We start from the raw sequence: 12,735 nt of genomic DNA, 5'->3' as shown, positions 1-12,735 counted from the left end.
ACACTTTCCCCTCTCCCCAACACACTCCTCTCCCCCTCACCTGCAGCTTGTACACTTTCCCCTCTCCCCCTCACCTCCAGGTTGTACACATTCCCTTCTCTGCCAGCTTGTACACTTTCCCCTCTCCCCCTCACCTCCAGGTTGTACACTTTCCCCTCTCCCCAACACACCCAGCTCCCCCTCACCTGCAGCTTGTACACTTTCCCCTCTCCCCGTCACCTGCAGCTTGTAGACTTTCCCCTCTCCCTCTCACTTGCAACTTGTACACTTTCCCCTCTCCCCGTCACACCCACCCTCCCCCTCACCTGCAGCTTGTACACTTTCCCCTCTCCCCTCACCTGGTCTCACATACCACCTGGCTGTACTTCCTGCTGAGCTGCCTTCAGGAACCGCTGCTGTACTTCTGGTGATGATGCCCTCACAGTGCTGGTAGGGAGGGAGTTCGGAAGTTTAACCCCAGTGATAATCAGGATTATTTGGGATTTGAAGAGAAACTGCTGTCATTTTCTTCTGAAGGTAGAGCTGGTGGATTTGGGAGTATCCGTCAGAATAGGCTGGATGAGTAGCTGCAGTGTATTTGGTTGAAGAGGGAATGAATGTTCAGGAGGGTGGTATTGATGCAGTGCTGATCAAATGGGCTCTTTGCCCTGGCTTGAGTTAAGCTACTTGAGAGATGTTGGAGCTAAAGTTTAGGAAGAATGGATCAGCTGTGACCTTGTCGAGTGGTGATGACAGAGTTAGGAATTTGATTACTCTAAACTTCAGCAAGTACAGGCCCAGAGCCATCAAACACTCCTCATACGATAACCCTTTCATTCCTGGAATTATTCCTGTGAATCCTCTCTTGATCCGCTCCAATGCCAGAACATCTTTTCTTAGAAAAGGGGCCCAAAGCTGCTCACAATACTGCAAATGTGGTCTGACCAACGCCTTATAAAGCCTTAGCATGGTCGATTCCTGCGCTCATTTACTGGAAAACCTCCTCTGCATACTCCCCGAGTGTAGTAACCAACCTGAGCTCCACACTTAACCAGGCAGAGATCTGCCAAGGTTTAGTTCAAATGCCATCCTGCACCCGGGCTTGTTCATACCAATCTTTGGTCCCACTGGATCAGCGAAAACATGATAGCGAACTCCAAGGGGGAGCTCCCTCCTCTCCAGCTTGCTGGCGATCTGCTGAAGAAATGCATACTCCTGTTCTCCGTCGGCAGCAGTAATGATCACTGCATCCCAGAACTCACCCGGCCTCACCTCCTGCCCTGCCAAGCACAACAGAAGGGCATTATCAGCAAGAGGTGAGAGTGTTAATGGAGGGGCAAAAGGACAGAGAAACAGGGGCCGGTGGGCTGGAGTGGGGGGGAAGGGTTGGGGGGGTGAAGGGTTGGTGGGGGTGAAGGGTTGGGGGCGGTGAAGGGTTGGGGGGGTGAAGGGTTGGGGGGGTGAAGGGTTGGGGGGGTGAAGGGAAGGGTTGGAGTAGGGTAGGGTAGAGGGCGAGGGTTGGAGTGGGGGTGGGGGAGAGGGGAGGGGAGAAACATAGAAAACCTGCAGCACAATACAAGCCCTTCAGCTCACAAAGTTGTGCTGAACATGTCCCTACCTTAGAAATTACTAGGCTTACCTACAGTCCTCTATTTTTCTAAGCTCCATGTCTCTCAAAAGTCTCTTAAAAGACCCTATCGTATCCGCCTCCACCACCGTTGCCGGCAGCCCATTCCACACACTCACCACTCTCCGAGTAAAAAAACTTAACCCTGACATCTCCTCTGTACCTACTCCCCAGCACCTTAAACCTGTGTCCTCTTGTGGCAGCCATTTCAGCCCTGGAAAAAAGCCTCTATCAACACAATCAATGCCTCTCATCATCTTATAGACCTCTATGAGGTCACCTCTCATCCTCCGTCGCTCCAAGGAGAAAAGGCCAAGTTCACTCAACCTATTCTTATAAGGCATGCTCCCCAATCCAAGCAAAATCCTTGTAAATCTCCTCTGCACCCTTTCTATGGCTTCCACATCCTTCCTGTAGTGAGGCGACCAGAAATGGGCACAGTACTCCAAGTGGGGACTGACCAGGGTCCTAAATAGCTGCAACATGACCTCTCGGCTCCTAAATTCAATTCCATGATTGATGAACGCCAATACATCGTACGCCTTCTTAACCACAGAGTCAACCTGCACAGCTGCTTCGAGCGTCCTATGGACTCAGACCCCAAGATCCCTCTGATCCCCCTCACTGCCAAAAGTCTTAACATTAATACTACATTCTACCATTGTATTTGACCTACCAAAATGAACCACCTCACACTTATCTGGGTTGAACTCCATCTGCCACTTCTCAGCCCAGTTTTGCATCCTATCAATGTCCTGCTGTAACCTCTGACAGCCCCCCGCACTATCCATAACACCTCCAACCTTTGTGTCATCAGTAAACTTACTAACCCATCCCTCCATTTCGTCATCCAGGTCATTTATAAAAATCACGAAGAGTAAGGGTCCCAGAACGGATCCCTGAGGCACACCACTGGTCACCGACCTCCATGCAGAATATGATCCATCTACAACCACTCTTTGCCTTCTGTGGGCAAGCCAGTTCTGGATCCACAAAGCAATGTCCCCTTGGATCCCATGCCTCCTTACTTTCTCAATAAGCCTTGCGTGGGGTACCTTATCAAATGCCTTGCTGAAATCCATATACACTACATCTACTACTCTTCCCTCATTAATGTGTTTAGTCACATCCCCAAAGAATTCAATCAGGCTCGTAAGGCACGACCTGCCTTTAACAAAGCCATGCTGACTATTCCTAATCATATTATACCTCTCCAAATGTTCATAATCCTGCCTCTCAGGATCTTCTCTATCAACTTACCAACCACTGAGGTAAGACTCACTGGTCTATAACTTCCTGGGCTATCTCTATTCCCTTCCCTGAATAAAGGAACAACATCCGCAACCCTCCAATCCTCCGAAACCTCTCCCGTCCCCATTGATGATGCAAAGATCATCACCAAGGGCTCAGCAATCTCTTCCCTTGCCTCCCACAGTAGCCTGGGGTACACCTCATCCGGTCCCGGCGACTTATCCAACTCGCTGCTTTCCAAAAGCTCCAGCACATCCTCTTTATTAATATCTACATGCTCAAGCTTTTCAGTCTGCTGCAAGTCATCACTACAATCACCAAGATCCTTTTCCATAGTGAATACTGAAGTAAAGCATTTATTAAGTAACTCTGCTATTTCCTCTGGTTCCATACACACTTTCCCACTGTCACACTTGATAAGTCCTATTATTTCACGTCTAAACCTCTTGCTTTTCAAATACTTGTAGAATGCTTTGGGTTTTTTCTTAATCCTGCCCACCAAGACCTTCTCATTGCCCCTTCTGGCTCTCCTAATTTCTTTCTTAAGCTTCTTCCTATTACCCTTATAATCTTCTAGATCTCTAACATTACCTAGCTCTCTGAACCTTTTGTAAGCTTTTCTTTTCTTCTTGACTAGATTTATTACAGCCCTTTGTACACCACGGTTCCTGTACCCTACCATAACTTCCGTCTCATTGGAAGGTACCTATGCAGAACTCCATACAAATATCCCCTGAACATTTGTCACATTTCTTCCATACTTTTCCCTGAGAACATCTGTTTCCAATTTAAGCTTCCAATTATGACACCTGATAGCCTCATAATTCCCCTTACTCCAATTAAACACTTTTCTATCTTGTCTGTTCCTATCTCTCTCCAATGCTATTGTAAAGGAGACAGAATTATGATCACTGTCTCCATAATGCTCTCCCACTGAGAGATCTGACACCTGACCAGGTTCATTTCTCAATACCAAATCAAGTATAGTCTCTCCTCTTGTAGGCTTATTTACATATTGTGTCAAGAAACCTTCCTGAACCCACCTAACAAACTCCACCCCATCATATTTGAGAAATTAAAATCTCTCATCACGACAACTCTGTTATTACTACACCTTTCCAGGATCTGTTTCCCTATCTGCCCCTCAATATCCCTGTTAGAAACATAGAAAATAGGTGCAGGAGTAGGCCATTCGCCCCTCGAGCACGCACCACCATTCAGTATGATCATGGCTGATCATCCAACTCAGAACCCTGTACCTGCCTTCTCTCCATACCCCCTGATCCCTTTAGCCATAAGGGCCATATCTAACTCCCTCTTAAATATAGCCAATGAACTGGCCTCAACTGTTTCCTGTGGCAGAGAATTCCACAGATTCACCACTCTCTGTGTGAAGAAGTTTTTCCTCATCTCGGTCCTAAAAGGCTTCCCCTTTATCCTCAAACTGTGACCCCCCGTTCTGGACTTCCCCAACATCGGGAACAATCTTTCTGCATCTAGCCTGTCCAATCCCTTTGGAATTTTATACATTTCAATAAGATCCCCCCTTAATCTTCTAAATTCCAGACAGTATAAGCCTAGTCGATCCAGTCTTTCATCATATGAAAGTCCTGCCATCCCAGGAATCAATCTGGTGAACTTCTTTGTTCTCCCTCTATGGCAAGAATGTCTTTCCTCAGATTAGGGGACTAAAACTGCACACAATACTCCAGGTGTGGTCTCACCAAGGCCTTGTACAACTGCAGTAGTACCTCCCTGCTCCTGTACTCGAATCCTCTCGCTATAAATGCCAGCATACCATTCACCTTTTTCACCGCCTGCTGTACCTGCATGCCCACTTTCAATGACTGGTGTACAATGACACCCAGGTCTCGTTGCACCTCCCCTTTTCCTAATCGGCCACCATTCAGATAAAAATCTGTTTTCCTGTTCTTGCCACCAAAGTGGATAAACTCACATTTATCCACACTAAATTGCATCTGCCATGAATTTGCCCACTCACCTAACCTATCCAAGTCACCCTGCATCCTCTTAGCATCTTCCTCACAGCTAACACTGTCGCCCAGCTCCATGTCATCCACAAATTTGGAGATACTGCATTTAATTCCCTTGTCTAAGTCATTAATATATATTGTAAACAACTGGGGTCCCAGCACTGAGCCTTGCAGTACCCCACTAGTCATTGCCTGCCATTCTGAAAAGGTCCCATTTATTTCCACTCTTTTTCTCTTGTCTGCCAACCAATTCTCTATCCACATCAATACCATACCCCCAATACCATGTGCTTTAAGTTTGCACACTAATCTCCTGTGTGGGACGTTGTCAAAAGCCTTTTGAAAATCCAAATATACCACATCCACTGGTTCTCCCCTATCCACTCTACTACTTACATCCTCAAAAAATTCTATGAGATTCGTCAGACATGATTTTCCTTTCACAAATCCATGCAGACTTCGTCCGATGATTTCACCGCTTTCCAAACGTGCTGTTATCACATCTTTGATAACTGACTCTAGCATTTTCCCCACCACCGATGTCAGGCTTACCAGTCTATAATTCCCCGGTTTCTCTCTCCCTCCTTTTTTAAAAAGCAGGGTTACATTAGCCACCCTCCAATCCTCAGGAACTAATCCAGAATCTAAAGAGTTTTGAAAAATTATCACTAATGCATCCACTATTTCTTGGGCTACTTCCTTAAGCACTCTGGGATGCAGACCATCTGGCCCTGGGGATTTATCTGCCTTCAATCCCTTCAATTTTCCTAACACCACTTCCCTACTAACATGTATTTCCCTCAGTTCCTCCATCTCACTAGACCCTCGGTCCCCTACTGTCTGTCTGTATCTTGTTTTACAGCGGTTGGCATCCAGCTTAATGGTGCATTACCGCCACCCTCTGCTCCAGAATGTGCACTAGACATACAGTCTAAATTCCTTCACCCAATCTCTCACACACATATATATATACAAACCTACACTTCACCCTCCCATCTTTGACCATCATAGTATCCTATTCCTGTTTATTCGTCATATTCTATAAAAAACCCCTGTACCCCTTAAAAACGCTAAAAATACCCGGACTTGTGCTCTCTCACCCATGCCCAGCAACGCTTTTAATGTGAATTCCTGCATCCCCAACTCCCTTAATTTATTTCTCATCATCTCTCTCTGTATCCCATACTTCCTACAACACAAAACTACATGTTCTACTGACTCCTCTTCCTGACATTCCTCACACAATCCTGTCTGGTGTTTCCCTATCATTTTCAATGTTTTGTTTAATGCACAATGCCCCAGCCTTAACCTAGGCCACACAATTTCCTCTCTTCTGTTTCCATTACCTACCCTAGTAACTGCAACACTCTTTTATATTTGATATAAATGCCTCCCTTTCCCCTCCCTGTCCCTCGGTCCCCTACTATTTCCGGAAGATTATTTATGTCCTCCTTAGTGATGACAGAACCAAAGTAGTTATTCAATCGGTCTGCTGTTACTATTCCCTGTTACTATTGGACAGTCTATAAAAAACACCCAGTAAAGTTATTGGCCCCTTCTTGTTCTTAATCTCCACCCACAGAGACTCCATAGACAAGTGGCGGTAATACACCATTAAGCTGGATGCCAACCGCCGTAAAACAAGATACAGACAGACTCCGTAGACAATCCCCCCAGCGTGTCCTCCTTTTCTGCAGCCGTAACACTATCTCTGACCAACAGTGTCACACCCCCACCTCTTTTGGTTTGGAGGCTTGCAGGGTGAGGGGGAAGGTTAGAAGGGGAGGGGGAGAGAGTTGGAGAGTGGATGGTTGGAGGGGGAGAGGGTCGGGGGAGTGGGGAGGGGAGCAGTGGAAGGGTGGGTGAGGCGGGCAGCGGACACGGCGCGCTTACCTCGAATGTTTTGGAAAGCTCGCAGCCGTCGCCTCGTCTCCTCTGCCCGCCTCTGGGTCCCTCTCTCCATCCAGCCGGTCTCCCCCTGCTCCGCGTCGTCCATCACACCAGCCCCCGGTCAGTTCACGGGGCAGCGGGGCAGGAACCGGACTGCCCTGAGGAACAGCGGCGCGGTCAGGCCAGGTTGGCGTCAACGTCAGCGGGGCAGTGCCGGATGATCGCGGATGCGCATGCGCCGCGTCTCCATAGCAACCGGGCCTTGGAGCGATGGCGCGGCGCGGATGCTCGGCGAAGCCGGACCGGAGTGAGGCGAGTGGGAGACCGGCAGCGCAGCGGGGCTGAGGGTGGGCAAAGTTGTGGCGGGAGGACAGAGCCTCAGAGGCAGACTATTCGGCCCACCATATCCATAATCGGCCACCCACCGCTTGGTCTGTACCTTTCTTTGCCTTGCGATTCAAGTGACCGTCAAGATACTTGTTCGTTATTATGAGAGTGTCTGCTTCCAACTAGCCCCAGACAGTGGGTTTCATTTTCCAACCCCCTCCACTGGGAAAATGTTCCTCACAACCCCTCTGAACCTCTGCAGCTTGGAGACATGGTGTCAGGACCACAATGTCAACAAAACAAGAGCTGACCATTGACTTCAGCAAGGGGGACGGTTCGCATCATATTCTCTATTTTAAAGAGGAGTTTGACAGCTTCAATATGTGCGAACATCAGAGGGAGCTAGTTAGAAAACTGAGAAACAGGACCTCCAGGGTCATAGTCTCTGGTTTGCTGCCTATGCCACGTGCCAGTGAGTTAGAATAGGATGATTTGGCATATGTGCCTCAGAGGAACTAGTTCATGGGGTGGTGTTCAGATTTATTTCTCATTGGGATCACTTCTGGGGAAGGTATGACCTGTACAAAAGGGATGGGTTATACCTGAACCTGAGGTCCAATATCCTTGCTGGCAGGTTGGCTAGAGCTGTTCAAGTGGGTTTAAACTAATTTTATAGGAGGATGGGAATTGGAGTGATCATGCTGAAGATGAGGTAGTTGGTTTACAAACAGAGGCAATGTGTAATGAGACTCCAAGCAAGGAGGGGCTGATAATAGGGGAAAATTGGTGACAAGGACATAAAAGGTGATCAAAATTGAAAAAGTGAATACAGGACTAAAGGTGTTATATTTGAATACGCACAATAAATAAGGTCAATTAACTTGTAGCACAGATACAGATTGGCAAGTATGATGTAGTCATCACTGAATCATGGCTGAAAGAAGATTATAGCTGGAAGCTTAAAGTCCAAGGATACACATTGTATCGAGAGGACAAGCAGGAAGACAGAGGGTTCTGTTGATAAAAAATGGAGGTAAATCATTAGAAAGAGGTGACATCAGGTCAGAAGGTGTTGAATTGCTCTGGATGTAGCGAAGGAACTGCAAGAGAAAAAGGCCCTAATGGGAGTTGTATACAGACCCCCAAAGAGTAGTAAGGATGTGGTCTACAAGTTACAACAGGAGATAGGAAATGCATGCCAAAAGGGCAATGTTACGATAGTCGTGGGGGATTTCAATATGCAGGTCGAATGGCAAAATCAGGTTGGTGCTGGATTCCAAGAGGGGGAGTTTCTAGAATGCTACGGGATGGCTTTTTCAGCAGCTTGTGGTTGAGGACCCAGCTACTCTGGACTGGGTGTTGTGCAGTGAACCAGAATTGTTTAGAGAGATTAAGTTAACAGAACCCTTGGAGGTAAGTCATCACAATGTGATCGAATTCACCTTGAAATTTGAGGAGAAGCTAAAGTCACATGTATCAGTATTACAGAAGAGAAAAGGAAAATGAGAGAGGCGTTAACATAGAACATAGATATCTACAGCACATTAGAGGCCCTTTGGCCCACAGTGTTGTGCTGTACCTATCTAAGAGTCTCTTAAAAGACCCTATTGTTTCCACCTCCACCACTGTCGCCATCCATACATTCCACACACTTACCACACTCAGTGTGAAAAACTTACCCCTGACATCCCCTCTGTACCTACTTCCAAGCTCTTTAAAACGATGCCCCCTCATGTTGGCCAATTCAGCCCTGGAGAAAAGCCTCTGATTATCCATACGATCAATGCCTCTCATCATCTTTTACACCTCTACTAGGTCAGATATTATACACTCTATCAGTTGGCTAGAATTAATTGGAAAAGAACACTGGCAGGGATGATGGCAAAGCAGCAATGGCTGGAATTTCTGGAAACAATTCGGAAGGCACAGGATATATACATCCCAAAGAAGTAGTATTTTAAAGGAAAATGACACAACTATGGTTAACAAGGGAAATCAAAGCCAGCATAAAAGTCAAAGAGAGGGCATAGAGTACAGCAATAATTAGGGGGAAGTTAGGGGATTAGGAAGCTTTTAAATACCAACAGAAGCCAAATAAGAAAGTAATTAAGAAAAATAAGAAAGTAATGCAATTACTGTCTTTCTGCATTAATTACTCATAAAACAAGCTCTGATCGTCATCTAAGTCACAATAATAGACAAGCACAACATGCCTAAGTTAATAACACACAAACAATTCTACTTTTCACGTCTTTATTGAACACCTTGTTTAATGATTCACAGTCCAGGCTGGAAAAAGGATGTGAACCCTGGTAACTGGTAAAACCTCCATTAGCAGCAATAACCATCGCCAAACGTTTGCTGTAGCTGCTGATCAGATTTCCACAATGGCAAGTAGGAATTTTAGACCATTCCTCCATACAAAACTGTTTCAGTTCATCAATACTTCTGGGATAACTTGCATGAATAGCCCTCTTCAGGTAGTGCTCCAGCATCGCAATTGGGTTAATGTCTGGCCATTCCAAAACATGAATTTTCTTCTTTTTAAACCATTATTATGTTGATTTACTCTTGTGTTTCAGATCATTGTCTTGTTGCATCATCTTTTTTTAAGCTTCAGGTGACGGGCCACAATCCTGACATTCTCATGTAAAATGGCTTGATACAATTTTTAATTCAGAGTTTCGTCAATGATTGCAAGCTGCCCAGGCCCTGAGGCAGCAAGCACCCCCAAACCATGATGCTCCTTCCACCATGCTTTACAGTTAGGATAAGGGTTTGGTGTTGGTTTGAGTGCCTTTTCCTCCAAACATAGCAGTGTGCATTTCTGCCAAAAAAGTTCAACTTTTGTCTCCTCTGTCTACAGAACATTGTCCCAGAAGTGTTGTGGAACATCCAGGTGGACTTTTGCCAACTTGAGACACAGAACATAGAAAATCACAGCACATTACAGGCCCTTTGGCCCACAGTGTTGTGCCAACCATGTAACCTACCCTAGAAACTGCCTAGAATTTCCCTACCGCATAGCCCTGTATTTTTCTAAGCTCCACATACTTATCTAAGAGTCTCTTAAAGGTCCTTATTTTATTTGCCTCTACCACTGTCGCTGGCAGTGCATTCCATGCACACACTACTCTGCGTAAAAAAACTTATACCTGACGTCTTCTCTGTACCTACTTCCAAGCACCTTAAAAAAGTGCCCTCATGTGCTAGCCATTTCAGCCCTGGGAAAAAGCCTCTGACTATCCACATAATCAATGCCTCTCATCATCTTGTACACCTCTATCAAGTCACCTCTCATCCTCCATCACTCCATGGAGAAAAGGCCAAGTTCACTCGACTGATTCTCATAAGGCATGCTCCCCAATCCAGGCAACATCCTTGTAAATCTCCTCTGCACTCTCCCTATAGTATCCACATCCTTCCTGTAGTGAGGTGACCAGAAATGAACACAGTACTCCAAGTGGGGTCTAACCAAGATCTTATATAGCCTTTACATTACCTCACGGCTCTTGAACTCAATCCCATGGTTGATGAAGTACCATTGCACTGTACGCCTTCTTAATGACACTGTCAACCTGTGCAGCAGCTTTGAGTGTCCTATGGATATGGACCCCAAGGTCTCATTGATTCCCCACACTGCCCCTTGGCAGTCTTACCATTAATATTATATTCTTTCTTCAAACTTGACCTACCAACAGGAATCACTTCACATTTACCTGGGTTGAAGTCCATCTGCACCCTATCGATGTCGCACTGTAACTGTCCGGACTATCCACATCACCCTCAACTTTTGTGTACTCAGCAAACTTACTAACCCACCCTTGTAGCTCACTCATCCAGGTCATGTATAAAAATCACAAAGCGGAGGGGTCCCAGAGCAGATTCCTGCGGAAAACTACTGGTCATCGACCTCCATGCAGAATGCAAATCATCCACAACCACACTTTGCCTTCTGTGGTCAAGCCAATTCTGGATCCACAAAGCAAGGTCACCTTGGATCCCATGCCTCATTACTTTCTGAATGAGCTTTGCGTGGGGAACCTTATCAAATGCCTTACTGAAATCCATATACACTACATCAACTGCTCTACCTCCATCAATGTATTTTGTTATATCCTCAAAGAATTCCATTAGGCTCGTGTGGCACAACCTCCCCTTGACAAAGTCATGCTGACTATCCCTAATCACATTGTGTCTCTTGGTGGTGTTGTAGGTAGTGTAGAGGATTGTCAAAGATTCCAGAGAGACATTGATAGGATGCAGAAGTGGGCTGAGAATTGGCAGATGGAGTTCAACCCGGAGAAGTGTGAGGTGGTACACGTTGGAAGGACAAACTCCAAGGCAGAGTACAAAGTAAATGGCAGGATACTTGGTAGTGTGGAAGAGCAGAGGGATCTGGGAATACATGTCCACAGATCCCTGTAAGTTGCCTCACAGGTAGATAGGGTAGTTAAGAAAGCTTATGGGGTGTTAGCTTTCATAAGGAGAGAGAGAAAAAGAATGTACCCCCTCGTACCCCATCAGTTATTTATTGTATATTATTTATTTATATACACACATCCTCTGGTTTTCCCCCCTCCTCCTTTTCTTTCTCCTTAGGCCTCCTGTCCCATGATCTTCTCATATCCCTTTTGCCAATCATCTGTCCAGCTCTTGGCTCCATCCCTCCCCCTCCTGTCTTTTCCTATCATTTTGGATCTCCCCCTCCCCCTCCCACTTTCAAATCTCTTACTAGCTCTTCCTTCAGTTAGTCCTGACAAAGGGTCTCGGCCCGAAACATCAACTCTACCTCTTCCTAGAGATGCTGCCTGGCCTGCTGCGTTCGTCATCAACTTTTATGTGTGTTGCTTGAAATTCCAGCATCTGCAGATTTCCTCATGTTTGCATTTTTGAAAACAGATAGTAAAAGTTTTTGTAGTTATAAAAGCAGAAAAGGGTAGCTAAAGTGAATGTGGGTTCCTTGGAGGACAAGAAGAGGGAACTGATATTTGGTAATGAGGAAATTGCCGAGGCTTTGACTGACTATTTTGTGTCGGTCTTCATGGTGGAGGACACATCTAACTTGCCAAAGAGAGATGTTATGGATGCGATGGGAGGTGAGGACATCGATACAATAGCTATCACTAAAGAGGTAGTACTGAGCAACCTTGTGGGCCTGAAGCCCCCTGGTCCTGATGGAATGCATTCCAGGGTACTGAAAGAAATGGTAAATGTTATAGTAGAGGCTTTGGTGATAATTTACCAAAATTCTCTGGAGTCTGGGCAGGTCCTGGCAGATTGGGAGATGGTGAATGTCACGCCACTGTTCAAAAAAGGACGTAGGCAGAGGCAGGTAACTGTGGGCCAGTTAGTTTAACATCTGTAGTTGGGAAAATGCTTGAAGCTATCATTAAAGAAGAAATAGTGAGGCACCTGGAAAGAAATGGATCCACCAGGCAGATGCAGCATGGATTCAGCAAAGGCAGGTCATGTTTGACAAACTTACTGGGGTTCTTCAAGAATATAATGAGCACAGTGGATAGAGGGGAACAGATGGACGTTATTTATTTGGATTTCCAGAAGGCCTCGGTGAGGTGCCACATAAAAGACTAATCCATAAGATAAGGTTGGGGGTGATGTATTAGCATGGATAGAGGATTGGTTAACTAATAGAAAGCAGAGAGT

General features: G+C 45.9%; 2 protein-coding genes across 2 annotated transcripts in view; one reads left to right on the top strand and one right to left on the bottom strand.

Annotated features, from left to right (window-relative positions):
- tnni3k (TNNI3 interacting kinase) overlaps positions 1-6,938 on the bottom strand; it is a 176,613-nt gene extending 169,675 nt beyond the window's left edge. The window contains exons 1-2 of the mRNA XM_063064821.1: positions 6,745-6,938; positions 1,092-1,259 (exon numbers count right to left, since the gene is read on the bottom strand). Coding sequence (XP_062920891.1) covers positions 1,092-1,259; positions 6,745-6,847 — 271 coding nt within the window. The 5' untranslated portion in view covers positions 6,848-6,938. The remainder of the gene's footprint in view (positions 1-1,091; positions 1,260-6,744) is intronic.
- Positions 6,939-7,009: 71 nt separating this feature from the next.
- LOC134355077 (leucine-rich repeat and IQ domain-containing protein 3-like) overlaps positions 7,010-12,735 on the top strand; it is a 58,031-nt gene continuing 52,305 nt past the window's right edge. The window contains exon 1 of the mRNA XM_063064815.1: positions 7,010-7,053. Coding sequence (XP_062920885.1) covers positions 7,012-7,053 — 42 coding nt within the window. The 5' untranslated portion in view covers positions 7,010-7,011. The remainder of the gene's footprint in view (positions 7,054-12,735) is intronic.

Source organism: Mobula hypostoma, chromosome 12 (genome assembly GCF_963921235.1).
Source record: "Mobula hypostoma chromosome 12, sMobHyp1.1, whole genome shotgun sequence".
In the NCBI taxonomy this organism is placed as follows: Eukaryota; Metazoa; Chordata; class Chondrichthyes; order Myliobatiformes; family Myliobatidae; genus Mobula; species Mobula hypostoma.
The sequence above is the reverse complement of the archived record's forward strand: the minus strand, read 5'-3'. Positions and strand labels throughout refer to the sequence as shown.